Source organism: Panthera tigris, chromosome D4 (genome assembly GCF_018350195.1).
Source record: "Panthera tigris isolate Pti1 chromosome D4, P.tigris_Pti1_mat1.1, whole genome shotgun sequence".
NCBI classification, from domain to species: domain Eukaryota; kingdom Metazoa; phylum Chordata; class Mammalia; order Carnivora; family Felidae; genus Panthera; species Panthera tigris.
In genome coordinates this window covers 70,061,239-70,088,258 of record NC_056672.1, presented here as the reverse complement: position 1 = coordinate 70,088,258, position 27,020 = coordinate 70,061,239, and the positions used below count along the sequence as shown (strand labels likewise).

Below are 27,020 nucleotides of genomic sequence, written 5' to 3'. Positions count from 1 at the left end.
ACAAATGGAAGCCACATATAGGTCTCAATATTTCAAAGTTGGAAATCAAGCTCTAAATTATTAAATAAACTATATTATCTCCTCCTGATTTGGCAAATCTACTTCATACTGACTCAGAAGAAGGCCAAGTTCAAATTGTATTCCTGCATTCCTAGGAGTCCCAGCTTGCGAAATTCTGGTACAGAGCAAGGTCCTCTGGCCTGTTACCCACATTCCTTATCTTTTTGCTTCCAGCTCTCTCCTGCATCTCCAGGGGCCTTGCAGCCCATGGTGGACACTCTAGCCTGCACTTCAGAGCTCCATCGGCACGTCCCCTATCCCCATCATAATCTGTTTCCCCTTGGTACATCCTTCAGTGCGTCCCGCTCTTGGAAAGACAGACCTAGGAAGACACCCATATAATCCCTCGAAGTCAGCTTGGGCCATTCAGGCAGACAATTCTGGGTCCTGGCATCTGAAGCACATTTGGAGCAGGAGAGGTGTGCAGGCTCTGAGAGGTCAAGTCCCCTTGGCCCAAAGACTCCTCATCCTATGGAAAAGGGTGTGAGCAAGGCCTTACTAAAGCCCAGGGCCCAGGAGAGGGGCTCCTCTTGCTTGGGTCTAAAGATGATACTGATGAGGCCCATGGGAAAGTAGGTGTCCCATCTAAAGGAAGCAGCTGAACTCAATGGCAGCTAGTGTCTGCTTCCTGGAAATGTGGGTCCAAATGTGACTAACTATTTTGCTTTTTCAAGATAAGATAAAATTCTGGAATATTTCATAAATCCAAATTAAAACCAAACCAAACCAAATTCCCCATGTGAGTCAATACAGTAAATGCCAGAGTACATTCATCAGCCTGTCCTTGAACTTTCAGTTTGCAACTTCTTCCTTAAGGAACACCCTGTACATCCTGGCCTCAAGCCACTTCTTGTACTTCATGACCTCACTGCCTTCAGTTTCCTCCTGTTCTATAAATCAGATGAGCAGACACAGCCTGAGCTTCCCAATTCAGGCCCTTTGATCAACGAGCTCCTTCTGTCTGGAATGCCCTCGCCCCAGGTCTCATCCTTGCTTACTGACAACCACACTCATGCTTCAAGAGCAAGTGCAAACCCACCTTCTTCAAGATGTCTGCTCTCATGACTCCTGAAATTTTGGACCTAGGGTCAGGAGACCAGAGTTATTAATATTGTCTCTACAATTTTACACAAGTCATAAGGGCTCTGAACCTCAAAGGTAAAATGGGATGATATTTCCATTGACCTTGAGGAGCTACTTCTTGTGAACATTAAATAAGATAATATTTGTTAATACATCTGGTATAGGTCGGGGCATTTAATCATTACTCAGTAAATGCTAGTATAATGGGGAAGTGAATTTGTGTTTCTGGCTTATGCTAGCAAACTTTTTTTGTAAAGTATCAGACAATACATATTTGAGGCTTCATGTGCCATGTTGTTGCTTTCCTGACTACTCAACAGAGCATCTGTAGACTATATGTAAACAAGCAGACACAACTGTGTCCCAATAAAACTTTCTTTACAAAAACAGGCAGACAGCCAGATTTGGTCCAAGAATGATAGCTATTGACTCCAGCTTCATACCGTCCTTAGAGCTTGTTCTGTGGCTCTCAAAGCTGCTGTTACTACTCCTACTAATAACTAATACTTTAATTCTGTCCATATTCACCTGGCAGTGTCCAAAACACTTTCCAAGAGAGTTAGCCCTCATCACCACTTCTTACATGAAGAAACTGAGGCACAAAGTGGCCATTAGACTCAAGAATCAGAACTCTGAGCCGTTGTGCACATGAGTTCAGGCTTTGGGCAGCACATGTACAGTGTTGTGGGTATTTCTTGGTTGTTGTTGGATGAATGTGAATTTGTAAAGGACTCTGTCACCCTCCACCCTCCCTCCGATGTATTGGTGGCAATTATAACTACTGAGTACCCACATCAATGAATCTCCTCTGTCAATAACTGTGGACAGCAGGCAAATGACACAGGCCAAGAGCCATGTCCTCTGCTGAGTTTCTATCTGGATAGTAAGTACTGAGTTTGATAGTGTTCTGCTTCCTTTCTTTAACTCTTCCTCTTCATCACATGTCCATAGGAATATGAAACCAATCATAAATGGCAAAGAAAAAAGAAATGATTTCATGTGATAGCTGACTGTCCCATGGCACTCTGTCTGATCCTTCATAATGGTCAGCTTGGGTAAAGAGCCCTTGCTGTGCCCTGAGCCCTGCTCTGTGTCATGGGGATCTGCAAAGGATCATTAAAAGGAAAGGCTGTTCTCATGTATGGGGATGGCTGACAAAGTAGAGACGACCATCTGTATGCTTAAAGTAGTGTGACCATGCCCTCTATCATCCAAACTGGAACAGTGTTGGGAGTTAGGCTGGGAAAACATGGGCAAACCAAGACATACAGTCACCCGGGTCAGAGAAACCTTACTAACAGCCACTGGGGAGCCTCACATGCCTGGGCAATACTGCTCTGCCTTAGAGAGAAGAGCAACTGTCTCTTTTCATTCCGGTGCATGATCCCAGCTAAACACCAGCCACATTCATCCTATACCATGTGTTTAGTACCATGCTAGACTTCACTGGAGACAATCAAGGAAGAATAGGTCTGATCCTTGGGAGTGTGCCTTGGTTACTGGTTCTGAGGAGTTAAAGTCGATAGTCATTAGAGTTAAAACTGGCTCTTGCAAACTGACATACTATGGCAAGTTTAATATAGGTGTACTGCTATGTTTCTAATGCAAGTTTCTGGTTGATTTTTAGCTACATGTTCCAAAGAACTTACATACTGCCTTGGCATGTACATGCCTCTAGGATTCCGTAGTGTGAAACCTGAACAATCATACATGGTAGCCTTGCTAGGAAACTCCAGTCCCATTCCCTACCAGCCAGAACTGGTATACTTCAGCGGTCTAATCCTTAAATAGCTGGTCACCCTCAGTCTGTTGTCTGCTTGCTTACTCACTTCCAAAGAGTAGTAAGCACCCACCCACCCATACCCTTGTCCTATGAGGCACAGAAAAAATGATTTTGTCTGTCCTCTGCTGTTAAACTTTCCCGGAACCTGATGGCAGAATTCAGTCTCTCCTCTGGCCTGATAAGGGAAGAGTCATGGCTGTCAGCACAACACCAATCCCTTCTTTTCTGACATGGAGGGAGAAACTAAAACCATAATTCCTTTTTAAGGTGGGGGGGGGGACAAGGACTCTTGTCCCACTCTTCCCACTGAGTCTTGGGAGCCAAAAGGTGGCATTAAATCTTCATTATGGTTTTTGACCCATAGTCTGTAAGTCTGTGTTTCTGGGTGAAGTCAACTAATTTAGAGAGAAAAGATGTTGCTTCTGACCCATTTCTGGAACTAGAAAATGAGACTTTCATCATAGGAACACAGAGAGCCCACATAAAGTCTCAGCCATGAATGAGGGGACCAGGAGGACAGAGGACAGAGGCTGTGAATAATGGAGCTGAAGGCACTTGAGCTTGGCCAAGCCTGGCGATGACAACTTCACAAAATGTAGACAGGAAAGGGGCTATGTTAGATGTGTACAGGACAGCATAGGGTGTATGTGGCCAGTGAGGGGTGGGACTGGGCTCCTTCATTGAAAAGGAAAGTTTACATTAGGAACCAGTGGGAACTCATGTGGAGAAAAGGGGAGATAGAGGAGAAGGTATTACATTTTAGCAAATTCTGACTGTCAGAGAGAAGAGTCTGATCTCAGTTCTGGAAGGAACGAATAAAGCAGCAATTCTCTGTCTTTATGAAATTGGGCAGTGCCATGGCGATGAGTTGATGGATTCTTCTGCACTTGGCAGCAAAGGGTTTGGTACCCTGCCATGGCCTCGGGAAATGACCTGAGAATTCCCACTTCTCCTCCCAACATTCAGCAAGGGGAATTTTCTCCTGAGAGATGAAAGGACCTGAAACCAAACTAGCCCCAGCTGAACTTCGGCCAACTAACCCCATCCAACTGGGAACTTCTGTGACTGGCTTTTTATCTACTGCTTCTAAAGCTTTTTGCATCAATACAAACACACTTAGGCTTCGTAAACTCTCTGTGGTGTACTGCAGAGCATACAGACTAAGTGGCCCAAAGACACAGAGCTACGAAGGAGCAGAACTGAAGTTTTGATTTCAGATCCAGTTGCACTGGACATTAAGCTATGGGACACATGAGATGGGGCCTGTGTCTTACCCAGAACATCCATTGTCTAGGGGAGAGAAGCACTGTCCTTATGCGGCTCAAATATTTAAAGTTCTTTTGGAGAAACATTTAGAATAAATGAGTACTGGTGTATGCCTGCTGCACTCACCTCCCATGAGCCTCTAGGCAGGTATTTACCCACTCTCCAAGATTCTCAGGTTCAGGAGGGAGTGGGGCACAAAGATGTTAGGCTTTAGCTCCTAAAAGGCCAGTTGGTTTAGATTTTATTTATTTATTTATTTAGTTAGTTAGTTAGTTAGTTAGTTAAATGTTTATTTATTTTTGAGAGAGAGAGAGAGCACCAGTGGGGGAGGAGCAGAGAGAGAGAGGGAGACAAAGAATCTGAGGCAGGCTCCAGGCTCTGAGCTGTCAGCACAGAGCCCCATGCAGGGCTCAAACCCACGGACTGTGAGATCACGACCTGAGCCGAAATCAGATGCTTAAATGACTGAGCCACCCAGACATCCTGGTTTATATTTTAAAAAGGGAATCTAAACTCCTATTTTCAACCATGGAGGACCAGGTGTTTTGGTAAATCAGGTGTTGCCACACTAAATTTTATACACAGAAAAATGGGCACCAGTTTTCCATTGGGCTCGGAAAGACCCTGGGTTGGTAAGACCCAGAAGGAAGGTAGTGATAAGGGATTTGCCCAGGGGCTCCTCAGAGTCAGGCCAGAGCCACAGCAGATTACCTGTGTGCTGGCTTTGAAAGGCTAGAGATTTCTGGACCTTTTAGGAAACCCCTCCCTCAGCTTAATGTACTTTTTTTTCTTTTCTTTTTTCTTTTGCCTTCCTTCCTCTCTCCCTCCCTCTTTCCCTTCCGTCTTTCCTTCTTTATTATAGAGAAATACTCTTGATATTAATATCTATCTAGAATGTCACACAGAACTGCCTTAAGAATGATCTAGTAAAATTACTCATTTTATAGATGAGAAGGTTGGGGCCAAGAGAGTAAAAAGTCACACAATCAATGGCAGATCTAGGACAAAGTCCAGGCCGTGGACCCCTTCACACTCAAAACTGCTGATTCTATAATTTGATGTTTTCTTTGTTTTCAAAGCAGACACAAGAACTTAGAATTCGGTGGTTTATTTAATAAAAAAGTATCACGTCCCACATTTTACAAACTGAATTATTCAAACAAAAGAGAGAGAAACACACACTCAGAAATCTATGCTAGATTGAGTCCTCTAGTTTTGTCTTATTTTTCTCTTGACCTGATTTCCCTCTACATTCATATCTGCTGTGTCTTTTTCTATAAACTGCCTCAAACACTTTCCTTTGGAAGGGGAAAGATAGGAGAAAGGCGAAGCAGAAAGAAAAGTCTTTAGGATATTTCTAATAGAAACTTTACAAAGTAGTATTCTCATTTTACAGAAGAGGAAACCGAGGTGTGGTGAATTGAAATCAATTGCCCAGATTAGCCAGCTGGCCAATGACAGACCCAGGATTTGATTTTAGTCCTGACTCCAAAACTTCCCTTTGTTCTTGGTTTTGCGAGTTGAGACAAGGATTCCAGCCTGGATCTATCTCTCTTCTGGACCATTCTTGCCCACCCCGGGCTCCCCTGTGCCATTGTTTCCAACCCAGTGGCCCATTGGAATCACTTGCAGCCATTTAATGAATGCCCCAGGCCTCACCTACACCAATTAAATCAGGATCTCTGAGGTGGGGCGCTAGTATAATTCTATTTTTAAGGAAATGTCCCAGATTCTAAGCAAGCAGGAAAGGAGAACCAGAGAGCTACAGCATGGCGCTCCGTGGGAGAACTCACAGCTCTTTGAGAAGTCCACTCACCCTACAGGTGGGACTGACTGCATCTCACATGGACTATAGGCTCACACAATAGAAAAGAAGAGAAGAGGGAGGAAAAGAAGGAAAGAGTGAAGAGAGAAGAAAAGGGAAGAGAAGAGAAAAGGAGAAGTTGAGACGTCCCTGAGTGGTTCTTTTTCCATTAAGGTCTGCTTAATCTCTAGTACTGAGAGTTTTACAGACTAAATCCCTGACTTAGGGATCCCAATCAGATCTGGTCTCCATCAGTGAAAAACTGCTTACGCCGGGGACAGCTCCAGATGGAACGGATGTTACTTTTGTTTAAATGATGGAGAGCTTTATGGAGACTTTAAGTTTGTCGTGGATGTATTCAATTCATTCCTTATGCAAGGCGCAGTGTGACTGACACCTGGTGTGGCAGAGAGTTTGAAGTCCCCTCCCAACTGCCACGCCCTCCCCCCACCCTGGGCTTGACTACCAGCTCCGTGTCTCTGCTTTTCCTTCCTGTTGCTTTGGCGAGTCACTTTGTATTTCTCATTCTAATTTTCAAAGTGAGGGACTGGGATTTTTAAGAGAATCCAATGTGGGAAGACAGTGTTTCCCACATTTCAGGGATAAATGAACATGGTACTAAATAACACTGAACCACATAGAGAGAGAGAGTTATTATCATTTGATTCTCTTTCATTCTACCTGGTAATATGAAAGGGCTGGACATGTATTTTTTGAGAGTTCTCCAACCTGGCTATTCCCTCCTTTGACAATGAGAGCTGGTCACAGGTAACTGTACAATTAGGCAACAGTATGCAGCTGGGAATTAATGATGTTGATTTGCCTTTATTTTGACAGTTACTTTTTTTTCAAAGTTTGTTGACTTGTTTGTTTGTTTATTTATGTAAGTAATTTCTAAACCCAACGTGGGGCTTGAACTCACAACCCCAAGATCAAGAGTCCCATGCTCTTCTGATTGAGCCAGCCAGGTACCCTTGAGAGTTACCTTTTTTATGACACGTAGGTAGGGCTACAAAACTATCTTTTAAGTAAATTTAAGTCAAAGAAGTGGCTAAAAAACCAAATAATGGTCCACAGGTGATATTCACACAGGATAGAAATAATTAAACTGGTGCCCAAAAGTCAAAGTTTAGGAGAAACCAAGTTAAGGTAGATGACAGAATCTCACACTGAGTCTCTGAGTATACTTAGGGTTTGGTTGGAATTCAGGGACAGAAGAAATGACTGAACCCGTTTGTGAACTCTGGTTTGAAACCTCTCTTTACAAAATGGAATTTGAGGCTGCATAAACTAATAGTGTGGACAGGATGATGCACACGGACCCCAGACTTTATCGTGCCTTCAAGTTGCCCTTGGGCTGACCTAAGAACCCTTACCTGAAAAGAACCCTTACCTAGGTCCACTGCTCATATTTTTAATTCTCATGACTTAGAAACGGAAAGAAAGTGGGGAAAATACAATTAGCATCTTAAGTTTCATTAGCCTGTAGTTAAAAGTTACAAGAAAACACTAGATCACACTGGTGTTTGAGGACAAGCCATGGGAGGAAAGAGTCCCGTTTCATTTGCTCTCTGAATTGTCAAACTTCTGGCTGATTGCTTTTCTTAATAAGGTAAGGGAGTAAACCTTAGAGAACATTTCTATTCTGTGACAATATAGCCTCAGGAGCACAACAAAAGACCAAGAATTAGAGGAGACAAGACCACATTTAAATTTAAGTACACGGGAGATCTGCCTCGTATTTTCTCTAAAAAGAGCTATGAAGCCCCCAGAACTATTCAACTGTCGACCACAAGGTTTTTGTTTATCTTTCCAGGAATGAACCTTTTTACCAAAAAGCATACGATACCACAAAGCTCTTAAAACATTTCATTTTCATTTAACCAAAGGTAGACAGAGTAGCATATATATATGATTTACAATTTATATACCTATATAGTGTACATATATATATATATATATATATATATATATATACTTTATATACCTCTATGGTATAATACATATATACACACACACACTATATATGTATACTTTACATACATATGTATACTTTACATGCACTATACATTGTAGGGAAAGGAATTTTTTTCTCTTGAGTAGTAAATGAGCTCCATCACCATACAAGTAGGTGGGTTTTCCCATCAAAAAGCAAAAGCACCAGATTCTGAGACTGGTTTTCTGCCCGTAGCCTGTTCAAAATTTTAAATGCTTCTATCAGATCCAAATCCAAACATAGTATGAAGCCTCATGCTCCCAAAAGAGTTCAGGAGACTTAATCTCTAGCTCTGTCTCAGCTATTATCTTGCTATGGGTAAGTCTCATCTCCACCTGGGACTCATCTGACCCAGCCATAAAATGGGTGGATTATGGTAGATTAGGGGTAATGCACTCAGATGTCAGAAGGGGCAAGGCAGGTGACATGAACAAAGGAAGTTGGCCGAGAGTAAGATCATAGGATGTGGTGGTGGTGATGGTGAGGGAAAGTGTGGCTCCTCTAAAGGAGACAGCTGCTATCAGCTCCAGGCAATGGTTAGCTAGAAAAACAATTGAAGGATAGCACAAGCCCCTTATCCCTGGTGCCTCTCACACCTTTAATTTATTCCCTTAAAACTTTTTAAGTTGATTTGTTTATTGAGAGAGAGAGAGAGAGAGAGAGCCCACACACACAGGAGTGGGGCAAAGAGAATGGGAGAGAGAGAATCCCAAGCAGGCTCTGCACTGTCAGCACAGAGCTGAATGCGGGGCTCAACCTCACAAACTGTGAGATCACAAACTATGAGATCATGACCTGAGCTGAAGTCAAGAGTCAGATGCGTAACTGACTGAGCCATCAAGGTGCCCCTAATTTATTCCCTCTTAACATGCTTTTTCTTCCGGATCTCCCTGCCACTCCCTACCCCCAACCTTCTCGGAGTCTCCTGGACTTAAGCCCTCTGGACCAAGTTTCTCAGGGATGCCCATGCCACCCTCGGCTCCTCTTGGCATCGGTCTTCAGTCCTAGCCTGGGAGCTGGAGCTTGGGTATTCTGGGACATCTTGCCTCAGTTGTGTGATTCTTTCCTACAGGTTTGAGTTTGCTCTATGTAGTTGGATACAACTTTGTGCTCTCCCGGAGAGTAAAGCTGTTCACCCCAACACATGGGGTTCTGTGTGTGAAGCTCTTTGCACACCCACACAGGCTGGATCCTGGTGCCTTCCAGTGCCCCCAGGAGGAGGCATCAGAGAAAGACACCCAGAATGTAAATGGCCTGACACCCTTCTCCAGGGAAGACTTGTGAGTCTGAGCCAAATGGCTGATGTATACTTGTTTACTGTGTAAGCAAGAGGAGACCATCTAATGTACAGTGGAAACTTGTACAAAATAAATAATAGCTTTGAGACATTAAAAAAAAAAAGACAGAGCCTCTAAAATATCTAGAGAAACTGGAAATCCATATTTTTAAAGTGAGAATTCTCTTATTATTTTTAGCAATGAATTAAAAACTATCTGAAAGCACTATGCAGGCAAAATTTACAAGGTAGGCTAGATTCAGCCTGTGGATAGCCATCTTGTGATTCGGCACTTGACGATCTCTTTGAGATCTGGTAGCCTGAACTCTGAAAGGAGCATTTAACTCCTTTTGTGCATTGTCCATGAAGTGGAGGATTTGACAGTGTATGAGACAAGCAGGAGAGGAGTGGGGCTGCTGGGGAGGCAGTGGTGCTGCAGAAGGGTGACACAGCCCAGGTCAAAAGGCAGGCCCTCATTGCCAGCACTGTTCCTCTTAGCTGTTGTGACAATAGCAATACTACTGTCAACAACAACAACAACAAAATCACCCTAGCTCATTCCGAGATGGACATGCCACTCCTAGAGTTTACAGAGTTGTTTGGGCAATTTTGTTAATTCTTTTTCTACATGGGGAAGGAAAAACTATCAAGCAGTAATGAAAAGAGAACAGGGGGTGATTTTACCCTTTGCTTCTCTTTTGGGATGGAAGTCTGCAGAGACACCTCCTGTCCTCCAGAGGGCGCTAATATTACAGAGCGTTTGCTTGAGTACATAAAGGTTCAAAATAAGAACTGGTGCCATTTTGTGGGGGGTGGGGGGGTTGTTGTTGTTGTTGTTGTTGTTGTTGTTGTTGTTGTCTGTTTTTGCATAGATGGCTCCGTTATCCAGATCTGTGTCCAGCCTCAGCTGCAACCTCACACCACGTTCATGACACACAGCCTTCTGTGTGGAAGGAAGTTACGGCTGGGCTTGAAACCTGTCCCCCCACGGCCACCCCACCCCCACTTATAGCTCTGCCATATTGGGTGAGGTGCTTACTCTCTTAGTAACTCAGTTTCCTCATGTATAAAGGAAAACAATAGCAATGTCTCCCTCACAGGGTCGATGTTAAGATTATAGGAAATCCTACACACCCTAGGGAAATGCCTATTTCTGCGTTGGTGGTACTGAACTGTGTTCCCTTTCAAAGTTCTTATTTTTGTATCTAAGTTTGTCCTGCTATATTTGGAGTTCATCTGGTCATCTTTTGCCCTCTATGATGGAAAATGATCCCTAGAATAGAATTACTCGTTTTGAACTATATGAAACTGTTGACATTCAACACTACCGCTCTCCAAAATTTCATATGGTTCAATGTAATACAAAAGCAGTCACAAACCCAGAGAAGGGAAAAGCAGCTTCCATTTTTATGCTGGTTTTAGAACACACCTGAATAGCCTATAATCTTTACATTTGGGAAAGGTAAACCCTTTGGTAGAGGGACAGACACTTTCTCGTCACATGTAAACTACCATTTGGTATCCACTTCCCGTTCACAAACTGCTTTGCAAAAATAGAATTTCCTTTAACTCCACAACAACAATGGCGGTGGGTGTAAACACACAGCTTTTCACATGCTCCTGATGTATCACTGTTAGTATGCCCGAGGTGATGGGGTGTGTCATGTGCCACTGTGCTTCTGGCCCCCATGTCCACACACTGGAGAGTATTTCAATCAACAGAGAGAATGATATAAGGAAAGCCCTGCCACTCACTGTGAAGGATGGATCAGACAAAATGTAGTTCCACAGACATTTGGGTCAAATGCTTAGATGCCTAGGGGCCACCCGGTTCTGATATCGCCAGCAGTTCTGACAAGGACAAGATGTCCTTGCACTTTTTCATCTAGGGGTTGAAACTCTTGTGAGTTTCAGCTTAGTGGTTTGAGCTGTCTACAAGACACCATTCATACTGTCATCTTTCCAGTTAACTTTCATACGTAAAGACATAAAAAACAAAATCCACTATGGAACCCAACAGATGAGAACGCCCCACTGATTTCTTTTACCCACATCCTCAAAGAAAACAAATTTCTCTGACAGTTCTACAGATGGTATCACATCTGCCCTTTGTTCATCCTTTCATACAATAACTTTTAAACTTTTTATTGAGTGCCTACTATGTGCCAGGCCCCACGTGAGGCCAGGGATTAGGAAACTACAAGCCAGAGGGCCAAACCCAGTCTACTGTCTGGTTTTGTAAATAAGGTTTATCGGAACACAGTCACACTCATTCATGTATGTGAATTGCATGGCTGAGTTCTGGCAAAGCTGCATAGTTGTGACAGAAATCATCTGGCCCACGAGCCAAAATACTTACTATCTGGCCATTCACAGAAAAAAGTTTGATGAGCCTACTCTAGATAAAGAGGATACAGTGGTAAAGAACAATAACAAAGTCCCCGTGGGTCTTCAGATGTTCCTGTTTCTAGGACTGCAGTGGATGACCGCTTACTGCCTAAAGGGGCTGACCAAGTTCGACCCACAGGATCATAGTCAATGCCACTTCTAGGGGCGTGCAAGAATGAGAATAAGGACGACAGGTGTGGACAGATGTGCAAGAGCAGGTGCGAGAGAGGAAGTGTTGGGAAAGTGGATTAGTTAGTGTGGAAACCAGCTGGAACAGGCAGGCCACAGGGATTCCCCCAGAGGGACACCCAAACCCACGGATGGGCCAGGGACCACATGTATCAGAATCACCTGGAGACATGATTAAAAATGCAGGTTAGCAGGCCCCACCCAGGAACCTGGATCTGAGTTCCAGAGGTGTGTCTGAGCTTCCACATTCTTAGCTGGCACCCCCACGTGATTCTGAAGCACGCTCAAGTTTGAAAGGCACTGGACTAGCGTTTAGTTTTCGTGAGCGGTCGAAGGCGCTCCCAACGCGGTCTGGCCTGAAATCCACTCGTGGCAGGTGAGAAGGGGAAAGAATCGGGGCACAGACACACAGAGGTAGATGCAGTGAAAAGGCAGTTTATTGTCTATTAATACTGTACAGAGAAACAGAGAGAAGCTACAAGTACAGCATTGGCTGTCGCTGGCAGTGTTATTTCGGAAGTCAGTTTTTGTGTTGTTTTCATCTGAAGGAAATAGAACAGTCAAAGTACACTTCAGGTTACAAAGTACAGCAGCTAGCCCAGCAAGTCTAATTCAGAGTCAGCACGACAGGCTCCCACCCCACCCCCCAACCAACCACAAAAATGGAAATATTTACAGAGAGGTCACTCGCCCCGAGTGAGCTACTAAAGCTGAAAATTCCATCAACAACCTACATTCACTGAAAAGCTGCATCAGACACAACATTTTCTGGAACCCCTGTATGATTTTAACTCTGCTAAGTCAGGAGCTTGAGAGGAAGTAAGAGTGTTCCAGAACCCTGCAAAGATTAGAACTCCTTCTGCTTGCCAGAATTGGATTATCACAGAATTGGGGTTGGAGCTGCACACAGAACAGATCAGGCCTTGCCTAGTGGCCTCCCTACATGTAAACACTAGTTGCAAAACCAAGGAGCTGGAGGTCTCCCTGCCACCCCATGTCAACACTGTGAGGCTCCTGGGTGATAAGAGATGAGAGCATACCGGCTCTCCCTTCACACCTTCGGGCAGTTGTATAGCTCTTTCATTTTTGCAGCTGTCTCCATGACGCTGAGTTTGAATTGGGCCAGTTGGAGGGATTCTAGGGATAAAGGAATTGATTTGCATGGGAACCAGAGGGGTTATTTTTCTTCAGTGTTTGTGACCTTGCCTTGTTGGAAAAGGATTTGGTCTTTTAAGGCCATAGAAAAAAGGCCCCTTTTGGGGCAAGGACGCTGCCTGGGAAGAGAGTCTAACAGGGGTGGTGAGCAGACTCTGAGACTTAAGCTGTTCTGTCTCTCAGACAGAGGAACAGGTGTGGATGAACGTCTTTACAAAACTGAGTTTGATTGTAATGGGAACTTGGGAGCTTGGGGGAAAACTGGGCGGGGGGTGGGGTGCGGAAATCCAACAACTCTAAAAATTCAGAATCTCATTAGTGGATAAAGACAATTCTTTTTTGTCTCTACTTAACTTGGAAAATATGGTGTGGCCCCACTGATATTTACAAGGACAATAATAACTCCTAATTTGATACTGTTTGGTTTATACATTTTACACGCTTATGTATAAACTGTAGATGGCCAGAGGCTTCTGACTACCCATCTCATTCAAATGTACCATAGTGAGTGGTCCCTTCCCCTCAAATGTAGTAATTAGTCCTTAAATATGTGAAACAGTTGAACTTCCATCATTGCTGTCGTGAGCTTACATTTAAAATAAAACAGAGAAAAACTGAGGGTTGATGGGGGGTGGGAGGGAGGGGAGGTTGGGTGATGGGTATTGAGGAGGGCACCTATTGGGATGAGCACTGGGTGTTGTATGGAAACCAACTTGACAATAAATTTCATATTTAAAAATAAATAAATAAAATAAAATAAAATAAAATAAAATAAAATAAAATAAAATAAAATAAAATAAAATGGCTATCCCCTTCCAAAAGATCATTATATGTTATTAAAGGCATAGCCCAGAGAGCTATCTGGCCATGTAAGATGGTTTATCTGATGATAGGTATAGAAAGCTTGATCTTACAACCTAGATCTGTTTGGAAACACTGGATTTCACACAGTGGGGGCAAAAGGGCAGGTCACGGGACCTCTGATCACGACCCCCAAGGTCTGGGTTCATGCTACAGAACTCACCAGAAAGTTACCTTTGTGGAATGGAGAAATAACTCAATCAAGGGTGTTTTCAAACTCAAGCTTCATAATGCATATAGATTTCATTATAAAAATAGCTTTCCTTAAAAAAATACACAAATGTAAAATATTCAATTTCTATAGCCACTCCTTACTCCCGCCCAGAGGGTAATCATCTTAAACCATAACAAATGGGCACACCATTCAGTTATGGCTCAGTCACACCAGTTGAGTCCATGTCTCTTGCCTTTTCAAGCTATGCCACTTGTGCTTAAAAATATGCTCCCAGACCCAGAGAGGAGGCCCACAAGTTCACCCTCTCACTGTGGGAAGGACTGCGGGAGGTCACATGCTCCACGTGGCCTGCCCAGGAATGTCAGGGTGTGATAATCACACTCAGGTGAGAACACAGGGACACGCTTGGCTGACAGACGGGCATAGACAATGTCCAAGCTATGTCCACTTGATTCCCCCTGCGCCTGACCTGCAAGGTTCTGCCTCAAGGCTCCTGTGACGAAATTTGCAGCCCTGAAGAGGGCTGGGCAGGGGCGGGGAAGAGAATGTTGTGTTAATACAGCTTTGGAATACAACCTGCATTTTTTGTTTGTTTGTTTGTTTGTTTGTTTGTTTTAAAGGACAGAAAAGAAGAACATGAACAGCAATGCTAAGGCAAACTTTCAAATGGCACATCAGAACTCTGTTTTTGTCATTTGTTTTGTTCACAAGGCAGATACATTCTGTAAACATACATACCATACAGTACATTAACCATAGGAAAATAAAAAGAAAGCCACCCTGTAATTCTTTTCTTTCTGTATTTCTGTTCTTTTACTCCAGAAGGACTGCCTGAAGTCTAGGGAGAATTTGACGGTTCATGAAATATGCGTTTCTTTTGATAAAAATGCAGTGACTTGCGAAGAAGAGCCCCAGTTGACTAGGAAGAGGCATTATGGGGAGAAGATGACCACTCACCCCCCAACTTGTAGAAACTTAGAAAACAGTCACAAAATATAAAAAAGTCATTAATTTTCAGGAAACATTTTGGTTTCCTGCTTAGTAAAAGAGAGCATTGAAAAATTGTTTTTTGTTTTTTATTTTTACAAAAGTTAAGGCTGTCCAGATCTTTGATGCAGAACGTTTAAGGTCCCCCAAATCACATCTTCTATTTTCCAGTTGAAAGCAGGGGTTCGTGCTATGGTTCTGATGGAGCGGGGAGGAGAAGCAGAGGCCTAGTTAAGTCATATAAAAATTAAGGGGGGTGGGCAAGGTGGTCTAAGGATCCCCAGGGAAATTGCCCTTTGAAACTTTCAGGATGTAATCTTTGTCTTAATTTTTTTCTACATTCAAATAATAAGTATTTTGGGTTTTGTTAAAATGGGAATTTTATCATGGAGTTTGCTGAAGCTATGAAAAGACAGACACATAACCACACTGTGCTCCTCAAATGAGACTGACTTCTTTTTCCCTAGAGAATGTAGGCAAGTTTTCCTGGTAAGACCAGAAGAAGGCTATACGATGAGTAAGTTGGCAGCAAGGATCAAAGATCTCATCTGGCTCATTTCCTGGAGCTGCTTGTGATAGATACCATAGCTGTGTTTACCTGCCGGGTTGTACTATCCAATAGGACAAAGGAAACTCTCGGGTTCTACCCTAATTAGTGGAATTCCATACACCTTGACACACAGTAAATTGAGGAGCTGCTAAAAGGTTGCATATTCACAGCGTTTCAAAACTTACTTGTGGTTTGCATAACTGGATGTGCGTGTTGCAAAAATAGAACTTAAAACTGCTTGCCTTGGAATGCTTTTTGTTGTAAACAAATCACATTTTGGGAGATGAGACTATTCCCACCAGGAATGGGCCCTTCGGTGAGTTAAACTCCAGTGACAAGAGAGATGGCTGAACAACAGAAAGTCCCCCGTGAGAATTTTGTCCCTGTTTATCTGTGTTTTAAATTCACAGGGTTAATGCCTTTAAAAGGGAGGAACTTGTTTAGTGGTTCAATCTTGCCTCTGTCACCATATTCCCTTCCTCCTCTTTTGCTAAGCATTAGTTACCAGCATTAAATGAATGGTCATTTCAAAGGTGTTGCATGCTCCCTTGAAATGAAATTCTGCAAGAAGCAAAGAGAAATAAACTGTTTTCATGCTTGGCCTCCACATTTTGCTCCGGAGATGATACTGCATCTCTGTGTTTTCCCCTTTTATGAAAACTTGACCCTAACAGTAAGACATTCTACTTGTATGTAGGAAAAATACCTTTACCACCAGGAAGTAAAATGGAGTTGGTGGGAATTTAAAGCAGATACCTGTGTAGTAACAGTTCAAAAAGGAGTCAAATCAAATGAACTCTAGAATTTGTTTGAGTTTCCTGAAAGGCTTTGAATATTTTTAGGTTGCTCAGAAGGCTTAAGGAAACCATGCTTTGGATTTGGCCAGACAGGAATCCCCTCATCCTTCCTCCTCCCAGTATCAAGTTATATCACTGGACACTGGCCAATCACTGTTAGAGGCAATTAATTTTGTTTATGGAAAGAATTAGTAGAATTATGGGTAAAAGAGGTACAAGGTAAAAAAAAAAAAAATCCCCTTAGTTTGTCCTATTGTACATCAAAGAAAACGGAGTCAAGGATATATGTCATCAAGATTTTTTTGGGATATGTAAGGTTAAACTTTACCATTTTAACCATTAAAAGATCTTGAATTCAATGCATTGAAAATCTATTTATAACAAATGAAATACCCCTCCTTCCCCACTTTCTCCTCTTTCCATTTCAAGGGGAACCGATTATAAAATTTTAGAAGAAAATCCAACTAACCATTAGCTCAAAAAGATCATAGTTTGGCAGCTTCATTACTGATTCTCTAATTAGTCTTGCTATGTAAGTCAACACTTACATATTTTTGGAGGGTGTGATGCCATACATAATAAAGTTTTTACAGAGAATGATAGCAAGGAAGACAAAATGTTCTCAATCACAACACTGAGGATATTTTCATTATGAAGGGTAGTTACTTGTTACTGTAGGTGAGATTATAGGTCTCATCCCATAAAAGCACTGGCTGAGCCTGAGTCCTCCGTTTTTATAGGAAAATGATACAAAATATGCAAACATATGCCATATTCAAACAAACCATTTACTATGGCCACATATCATTTTAATAAAAGTGACATGTCTTACTTTAAACGATTAAATGATAGGCTTTAATAGTAAAAGTATAGACAGACCTCTAATTCATATAATTTGCTAATCCCTATAATAATAATTGATGAATGAAAGTGCAGATTATCACTGGTCTTTTAGATCTCATGTGTAGGGTTGTGGTGAGAGGGGCAGATCATTTTCTTCACCAGGAACCAGCTCACTATGGAAGGACGGGTAGGTCATTTCTGGGAATTCTCTGTCCTCGAAGAAGGACTGTTTCTCAAACAGCAAGCTCACGGGTTCTAAATTCTACCATTGTACTCACTAACTGTGCTTTTAAAAACTTCTATAGAATAGCTTTAATCCCTAAGTGAGTAAAAAAAGATAAGCTATGGTCAACTTTTAGGCTGTTTCTTTATTAAATAAATTATTAAAATAATAGATTGTCCAAACATTCAGACCGTTTTCTTTTTCTATGTCAATAGGTTTATCTGGCAGGTCATTTTCTTTAACATCTAAATAATGTGTACGTGACCACTGACTGAGGAGCGTGAAGCTGAGTGGGGAGATTTCTAGGCAGTAAAACCAGATGTATTCCTAGGTAAGACAGCAGCTTTATACCACTGCAGCTGCTTCAGTGAACCTGAGATTATTTAGAGGGAACCCCCTCAACTATTCAAAAGCAAGCCATTGATGGAATCATCTTAGAAAGCAGAATTTAGCTCCTTCAGTTGTCCCTTCTTGAACTCTTTTGTTTGCTTGTTTACATAGTGGTGATAAAGTGACTCACTTTGTGCTAATTAAAATATAACTATTTGATAAAAATTAACTTTTAACTAAAGTGTCATTTTTTTCCCCTGTCCATTGGAATAAATAGAATTTTAAGCCCAGAAATTTAAAATAATAATAGAGTTAGCACTGAGAAAGCTATTTAGAACAAATTTAGCTGGTTCTATTAAGAAATTCTCTCAAGACGACCTTATTTTTTTCTCATCGACTTTCCACAGAAGTTAGCCTTGATGTCGTATGACTTACTGTATGTTTTTAAAAACTATGTTCTACGGAACATAGATAAATTTTGTGAACGATTCACAGCAATGCCATGAACATTTGGGCAAATATCTTCAAGTTGCGGTATCTCTGTTATTAAAATCATTTAAAATTTTACATCTTTGTTTTATTACTGTATTATTATTTTACTAAATTGCTTCCCTTTGGTTTTACTAACCCATGTGGTTGTTTGCTTTGGGAGAATGCTAAGAATTTATTTATAGAACTGTTCATTGTGTTCTAGAAAAAAAGAAACAAAAAAAAACCCCTCATCTTTGATGTTCCAAAATCCCCAAAAGTTTAAGAAACATGCCTTAATAGGCAGCTCAGCTATGTGCCACTCAATTGGTACTTGCAGAATGAGTTTAAGTGCTTCACGTGGAGAAGACAGGTCTTTGTTAAACATTTTTTTACATTCTCAAGTTTGTTTTGAGGGCTGGCTAGACCTCCATGGTGACATCACGGGAAACATTCTCTTTCTCATGGGGACAGAAAGAAAAGAGTCCAGAAGTAAGGCTCTGTAATCAAGCGGGCGGGTGAGATGAACAGGTAAATTCAGTTCCAGCACCGTCCGTCCACAATGAAGTGGAAACATGGCAGTGACCACTGTAGGTCAGAAAGACTGGTTTAGAAATAGGGTCACTGCAGAGATACTCCTCAAAATGATCCCTTCGTCGAAAATACATTAACATGATCAGAAAATATCCGTGAAAAAGAAAACAATATAAAAATTGACTTTTTTTTTTTTGAGACAATAGAAGCAAGGCTCATGGATATGCCTAAGTTTAGAGATCACTACTAATGCTCAAAACAATGTCTGTTTCATGTCCTTAGAAAATTAAAAATGGTGCTTCATATATAAAGGGTCCATCAGTTAAGCCGCAGAAAGAGGCAGCTGCCGATGGGCAGGTTACGGAATCAGTCCCTACATTTCAGCCGTGACAAAGCACTGGGTTCTTTTCTTTTCCATCAACTTCATTTCAGTTTTAACAGAAGGAAAGCCATAGATGCACAATACTGTAATCTGGAAGCTTATGTAAGGCAGCAAAAAGCATCACCCTAGATTGAACAGACTAAGTCAGGTCCACTTTTGGCCACACTAGCTACCAGCTAGAGCCAACAGCATTTTGCCACACAAGATATAAAAGCAAAGATCCACAGCAAGGGAGGCAAGGGAGAAGTCAGCGACGTGGTGACGTGTGACTACATTATAGGAACACGCTACAAAATGAAACCCCCGGTACCACTGGGTTCAATTCCAGTCAAGTGAATTAAGGCTACTAGATAACTGGCAGATGTGAAGAGTCCATTCCAATCGAGCAGTAAGAAATCGATTCACTCTCGAAGACACAAGGAAAGGTTTAGAGGAAAAGCAAGTTCTTGGAAAGAATGAAGCAAACACATGCACGCTGTCTCTCAGGTGAGGAAACTGGAGAAAAATGAGAGGGGAAAAATAAGAAAGATCAAAGCAATCCAACTGCAAGGCAAGGCAGGTGTTTGCTTCCAGTTCACAGTATTGCAGTTAGTGGTACAGTGAGGTCTACGTAAGTGGTGGAGAGCACAGAGGCTGCCCAGAAGAAAAGGGAAGAAAGAAGTGGTCACATGACAACACAGCATTGACAGCGCTTTTTCTTTTGGGTACCTGGGGCTGGCTCTGTGGCCAGGCTCTCTTCCTTCCCTTCTGGGGATGAGGGCTCTGTGGTGTCTGAGATTGGCCTCCCGGACACAAGCTCTGCCGCATTCCCATCGATAGTGGACACGTCCGTCACGGTCTTCTCCCTCAATGACTTCTCATCGTCTTCATCAATGAGGACCAATTCAGCCTTGATGGTTTCATCATAGCCTAGCACCTTCTTAGTCTCCTCTTCATCCTCAATATTTTGGTAGCCCATGAAAATCATGGTGACTGGCTGATCCAAGTTTGCCTCCGGCCCTTCCGTGCTGGGAGCTGGGGCCTGCTGCCCTGGGGTCCCGGAAGAATGATCTTTCCTAGACTTATGTACCATTTCTAACTTGGCTTCTTTGCAGAGCATGTGTTCCTTAGGGTGGCTGAGGCTCCCGTCCGCAATCACAGTTCTTTCTGACACGTGCCCTCCTCTGAAGCTTGATTGTCCCGCCTTCTGAATAAGCTCTTCTACATCCTTTGAGCTTAATCTGTGCACTCCATTTTCTACTACAGTGCCTCCTGAGTGCACCTCATACACTACTTTGGTACCGTCATCATAGACTTTGACTCCTCTCTGATGGACCCCCTCTGGGCCAATGGTGGATGTAGAGAGAATCTTGGTCTCTCCTGTTTGTTTGTCTTTCTCCACATTAATTTCCATGGCGTACACAGCTTGAATGAAAACAAGAGAAAGGAAGTGCATGTTACAACAAAAAAAGCCAGTGAATGGTTAATTGCCAAACAGACAAAAAAAAAAGGTTTTGTGCCCTTTCTAGTCTAACTGCCAAGCATCTTGAGTGTTAGAGTTGAGTGCACATTGTGGACAGAGGTGGTTATATATGTTTTTGAACACAGAAGCTTAATACACTGGGAAGCCAGGTGTACAGAGTTACTATATCTCAGTGGCACTTACACTTTTAAGGAAGACCTGCTAAAATAAGACCACAAGCGACTGTTTGGATCCAACGTAATGAATTACAGGGAGGCTGGTGACATGCAAGTTTACCTTGATTGAGACCTTACCCTTATCTTATAGGCAATTTTATAGGCCCTGGTTATGAAATACCGTAATTCCAAAACCTTGAATCTTTTTCAAATTCTTCCCCCAAGCACTCTACTGTTGTTTTTTGTTTTTTTTTTTTTTGTTTTTTTTTTTTCTGCATTTGCTCTTACTGTTAATGGAGAATAAGAATATGCAAAGGATTTTGCAGGTGGGACCTGGCTATCCTCCACTGTTTGGTAAAACAGGGTGTGTGCAGGAACTGAAGTGACAAAAGCAGTCAGATTACATGCTCTGAGTATTTCAACCGCTTAGCTAGGTTTCTGAAACAAGAACCAGAAAAAGAACAAGACAGAGGTAGTATCATCCTGTGACACTGGAACTTGGGGACAATGGCTACAGAAGGCCCCTTCTTCTGCCGTGTGCACAGCACACGAGCCAGGTCCTCGTGATTCTGCCCCATCCATCAACTTCTTTCTCTTTTACTGCCACTACTCAATCTGAGACACCACTTCTGCTTCCCTAGATTACTGGAAGGGCATGCTACCCGCTCTTCCCAATCACACTAGCCCTCTGCAGCTCATCCCAAATCCTGCTGCCTATCTGGGGCTCCTAAGGACATGCTCTTCCCTGTTCTAGTCTTGTGTGACACTCCATATTTTCAAATCTGTTACACAGAGGCACACATTCTGGATGCCAGGGAACCGACCATTGTTCCCATAAGGCCAACTGTCCCCAGGCACCCTTTCCCTGGATGACCCATGGATACCTCAGCCTCCACAGCTTCAAAACTGAATCCACCTTCTCTGAAAACTCCTCCATAGCCTTGGTTTTACATAACACCAGCACCATACAGTATCTCAAGCGAGAAGCCTCAGAATCACACCTGATTTGTCCTTTTCTTCCTAATTTCTTCCATAGCCAAACAATTGTTGTGAGAAATTAACTGCACTTCATACTTCTCCCCTTGTACCTCCTCACCACTGCCTCTATTACCACTGCCTCAGATCAGGCCCCCTTCTGCTCTCTGCATGACAGCTGTGCCCAAGTTCACCTGCCACTTCTCATAGCAGGGGGCAGAAGGGGCCCAAGGTTTGTTTCTGTATGTCCAGAGGAGCAAAGAATGGTTTTATATTTTTAAAATATTATTAAAAGAAAAGAAAGGAAGGAAGGAAGGAAGGAAGGAAGGAAGGAAGGAAGGAAGGAAGGAAGGAAGGAAAGTAAAAAAGAAAGAAAGGTAAAGAAAGAAAAGAATGTAAAGAAAAAAAGAATTTAAGAAAGAGAAAAGGAAAAAAAATAAAGGAAAAAAAAGAATATGTGCTCCACAACGTCTAAAATATTTATAATCAGCCCACTTATAGAAAAAGTCTGCCGACCCTGCTAGCCTATACTCCATTCTGCCCATAGCACCTTCTCCGCAAACCCTGTGTTGGTTCCTTGTGTCTTTATAGGATAAATGCCAAATGCTTTAGCTTGGCATATAATTCCCTTTGGAATTTGTCTGCAACTTCCTTTCAGGGCTTGCCTCACAGCCCCTCTCATTCCATGTACACCCCGGCCACAGCAAACTCACTATTCCCAGAATTTAACATCCTTCCCTGCCTGCTGTCTCCCTGCCCAGCCTGCCTTTCCCATGTGGCATCTCTGCTTATGAGTCCTTACCTCTTTCAGAATAACTATAAGCTCCCCAACTATGTTAAGAAGATCCAAATGATCTTTTCAACCGCATGTTCAATGGCTCCCTTTTCCTCTAGCATAATCTAGTAACTGGTGTTACCATCCCACACCTCAACTCTTCCTGCTTTTAAGATTCCCTTCTTTTGAAACGTCCTTCTTTTAAGTTTCTGTGCATCCAAATACGACCCATCCATCAATGCCCAGTCAGCTCCCTCCTCTTCCAGAAGGTTTCTTTGACTCTTCCATCTCTAAGGCATCCCTCTCTCTTTTTTTAACTTCGTTTTTTTCAGTAATCTCTACCCCCAACATGGGGTACGAACTCACAATCCCCAGATCAAGAGTCTCACACTCTTGCAACTGAGTCAGCCACTGCCCCCTCTCGCTCTTCTTAAGAGTCTCTGAACATTTCTAAACCTCTCTGAAGGTGCTTCACACTTTCCACTCAGTAGTATAATTATTTGTGGGAATGTTTTATTAGCTCCATAGATTTTTAGGATCACTAAAGGCTAGTGTTTTGCCTGACAGGTCTTTCTATGATTCCCCCCTCCCCACCAGCACCTACCTTGAAGTCTTTTGTATAGAAGGTACCCGATATACACACCTGTGAAACAAACACTACTAATTGAAAAGTCTACTTTGGTTGCCTTAATCTAGTCACAAGTACTTTGTATAACACGACACCCATGAAAAGGTACACACAGTAATTAATGTTTGAACTGGTTAAGAAAACAGCAACGATACTGTTCCATCTGCTTGGGTAATAAGATACAGTCTGTTCACCGTTCACACTTAACTAAAAAGATTGTGAAGTCAGATCCAATGCTTGATTTTCATCATGTCCATTTTGAAAGTTTCACTTATTCAGCACAAAGATCTTGAGTTTCCTTCAGTGACACAGTGAGAGGCCAACCGATCTTTGTCATTTCAGAAGCACATGGGCTCACACAATGATGGTGATGTCAAGAGAAATATTTGTCTCAGTTATTTCCTGATTTTCCACAAAGCGTGTCACCAGAGAAACAGAATAGGCATTTAAAATTCTGCACGGACTCCAAAGCCTCTTCTTTAACTATTACACTTATAATTTAAAAAGCACCATTTTGGGTTATTATGTCCTATTACTATTAAAACACTCACGGGACATATTTGTAAATAAGGATGGTACTAATGATCGCCAGTTATAGGTACAATATCTAATTATCCATCCAGTAATATGTGAACAAAACGACACCTTGATCTGTAATCAGTACTGAATATGGAACAAAACATTTTCATATCCATATGTGATCGGATACAAATTATTAACATGGGAATCTTTAGAGATGTCTTTCTTCTTTTGCCCACCAATGAGAATGCTGTCATTGTTGGTCCAATCTTCCTCTCTCCGTCATCTTAACCCCCAACCCTCATTTTGTCTTTGCCTGCTCCTGGATTCAAAGACTGGACAGAAAAGACGATGAGGAGAAGTTCTGTGCCCGAACAGCTAAGTAGACACACACACAATAGAGTTGAGAAAGAAGGAATTCAGAAGGAGAGCTCATAAAAGCTGTGTGCAATATGGATGGAGAGGGAACATTTTTGTGGCAGTGGAGGGGATATGCAGAGGAAAGGAAAGGAAACGTAAGAAATGCTTCCGGTGGGGATATGAATTGGATTCCTTTTCATATCCTTCAGGAAAAACAGGTAAAGAACAGAGTTTCTCTTTAGTTTTGTTCTAGTTTTGTTTTGTTCTTGTTCTTGTTCTTGTGTGTGATTTTAAACTGTATTTTGTTAAATGTGCTGTGGCCCTGGGACTGAACCACGTGTGGCATGGTTTCATTAGGGTTACATATTCATATCTACATTTTCATGTTGTACACTGTTCTTGCAATATCTCTAGAATATGGGGGTAGAACATCTGAAGACATTTTGCTCATAAAATAAACCTAAGTATGTTATGCCATAAAATACAATATCCATCCATATTTCCTCCCTCAGATAAAACAAGACTTCAAAAGAAACAGATTTTTAGCAGGTTTTGTCAGGGTCCAGCCTCACATGCTTTGATTCCATCTCTCTCCTCTTAGGATGGGATACTTAGGTGAGCACTTTGAGAAGCTCTTGCTTCACACAAAGGCTTTGACTTCATGGATACCCATATGAGAATATTATCAGACATTCAGAAAACCACACAGGAGGCATGAACATTTATCTTAAACGTGTTGTTGATGAGCAAGCATTGTGTTATTTTGCTCTAGTTCTCAGCCAATAATATTTCAAATGTGAACCAGGGTGGATATGAACCAGTAGGAAAATGAGACTTACATGTTAAATTTGACATTTTATTTTCGATGCCATGCACACAATTTAAACAACTCTCCCACTTGTTATTGCCGAGTCGTGTTTACCAGAGGTCTCTCAATTACATCATGCTTTCATGTCTAAACACAAAAAATACCCCCTGCTCTTCCCTCCTCTTCCCTCCTCTTCCCTCAAGCTTCCCCCATGCCACAGGGGTAACAGGACAATCTGTGTAGTGACGAGGGCCCAGTGCTCAGCTTATTGAAAAAAAAAAAAAAAAAGGAAGGGGTGCTGCTGAGGGGCGGAGGCTTTCTGGGAAGCCCCTGAAAGAGATTTTGAGAGAGCCCCACGGACATACAAGAAAGTATGTGAAGAAAAGCTCTCTGAAATTTCCTGGAGGCGGGTTCTGGAGAGAAAAAGGAAAGGAGACAGTCTGATGGTAGTTCCAGTGATAAGAGGACTGAAATCTGGAAGTATGTTTTTACAAAATGATAGATTTAATTGGTGATTTCCCAACATGACATACTGATGACAATAAGGTTGGAGGGTTTAAAGCATTTGTGCGATTCTCTCCAAGAACCTAGACAGGGGAGTGAGTAGATACTCATTTTGTCAGTGAAGAATAAGAACCAAAGCAGTGACTTTCTGCAAAGGGATACAAGTGAATGATGGAATGGCACTTTGATGTTGGCTTTACTAGGTTCTTGCTCCCCCATGGCCCTCTGGTCAATAAGGAGAATCTTGAAGAGGCAGAGGCGGTCTAATGGGGGTTGATAATACTAGACTCCAGGTGCTGAAAACAGCCAGGTGTGGACTAGAAGGGAGGCCCCTGGGTAAGATACTTGCCGAAAAACCAGGGTGAGGGTGGGCTGTGAAGCTGTTCTGGTCTGGCATGCTGTGGAGCCCAAAGACATGGGTCTTGGAAGCAGAGAATGCTTGATTCCAGTTCAAACTTATTCCCATGGCTCTATGTACTCTTTTGTTCCTAGTTACCATTAGCTTTGGTAAAAAGAAGGCAGCTCTAAAGACTATAAGGAGCCTAGGGAAAAGGAAACAAGAACACCCAACACAAGTGACGTGTGGCTGACCAATCACATGATTCCATTTCAGAAACAAGCCAAGAGCATACCAAACAAGACAGTGTGTTCCATGAGGACGGAAAACTCAATCATGTCACATCCCTTGACTCATCAGGGTTCTCCCAGCTCACTTGTTTTGACCCACTGTAATCAGTGGGAGGAGGTAGAAGGCCGAAGGTCCACATGTAAAGTATAAAATGACACCGCCCACTGTCATTAGTCAGTAAGATGGGAGGTATTGGGGAAAGGGAGGAAGACACTTGGTCTGAACTCCTATTGAGGTGACACCCTGTCTTTGGACCTCACTTTTCCCATTTGTACAATGAAGGATATCCAGCTTTGATATCCTGTGGCGCTGTAAACAGCCTGTGTGCCTTGTGACCCAATGACGTATAAAGTATGTTAGGAGGGCAACAGACAGCCAGATCGTGACTGTTACCCAGAAGTGAACATCCAGTAGCTGACATCGCACTGGGAATGTAGAAGAGAAATGGTGCACATGCTTGGCTTATTGAGTGAATGCACATACATGCAATCTTTTCCTGCTGGCCTATGAGTACGCATATACATATATGCTCGTACCTTCTCTTGAGGATGGAAATACAAAACTGGCTATCATAATGGCAAAATAACAGTGAAAGTGAGGAAACTGATTCAGAGTGGATTTTCCCTCTCATCCCAACACTTAGGCAATCTCTAACTTCAAAAACCAGTAATCAAAAATTTCTTGGAATAATTGTTTTCCCAGGATCCCTTAGTATCAACAAAAGTAAGTCAGCAAAGTTGTGATATCATGGATAACAAGAGCAAAAGCCAATTTCCTATATCTGATTTTGCTCCTACCTTCTTGGTCAAGAAGGACGGTTTTCAGTCCAAAAAGTGCCAGAAAGAATATCACTAAGAGAGAAATGAAGCCCAGATGAGTGGAGAAGATTGGAAAAAATAAAGCACCCAGGGATATAAATGCGTTCAGTGCTTCAGACCCAGGGATCAGTTCCCTTACCGATAAATGTGTCTTAAGAATCTTACACACTGGGGCGGGGGGGGTGGCGGGGGCGGGCGTGGGTGGCTCAGTGGGTTAAACATCCGACTCTTGGTTTAG

General features: G+C 42.4%; 1 protein-coding gene across 8 annotated transcripts in view; it reads right to left on the bottom strand.

Moving 5' to 3' along the window:
- PALM2AKAP2 (PALM2 and AKAP2 fusion) overlaps positions 1-27,020 on the bottom strand; it is a 505,394-nt gene that overhangs the window by 171,505 nt on the left and 306,869 nt on the right. The window contains exon 9 of one of the 8 annotated variants that reach the window (XM_042965227.1): positions 19,567-20,554. The exons of 6 other annotated variants lie outside the window; for them this stretch is intronic. In XM_042965227.1, the coding sequence (XP_042821161.1) occupies positions 19,815-20,554 (740 nt within the window). In that variant the 3' untranslated portion in view covers positions 19,567-19,814. Of the gene's footprint in view, positions 1-19,566; positions 20,555-27,020 lie in introns of those variants that run through there. One more of the 8 variants, XM_042965226.1, reaches the window with a different exon arrangement.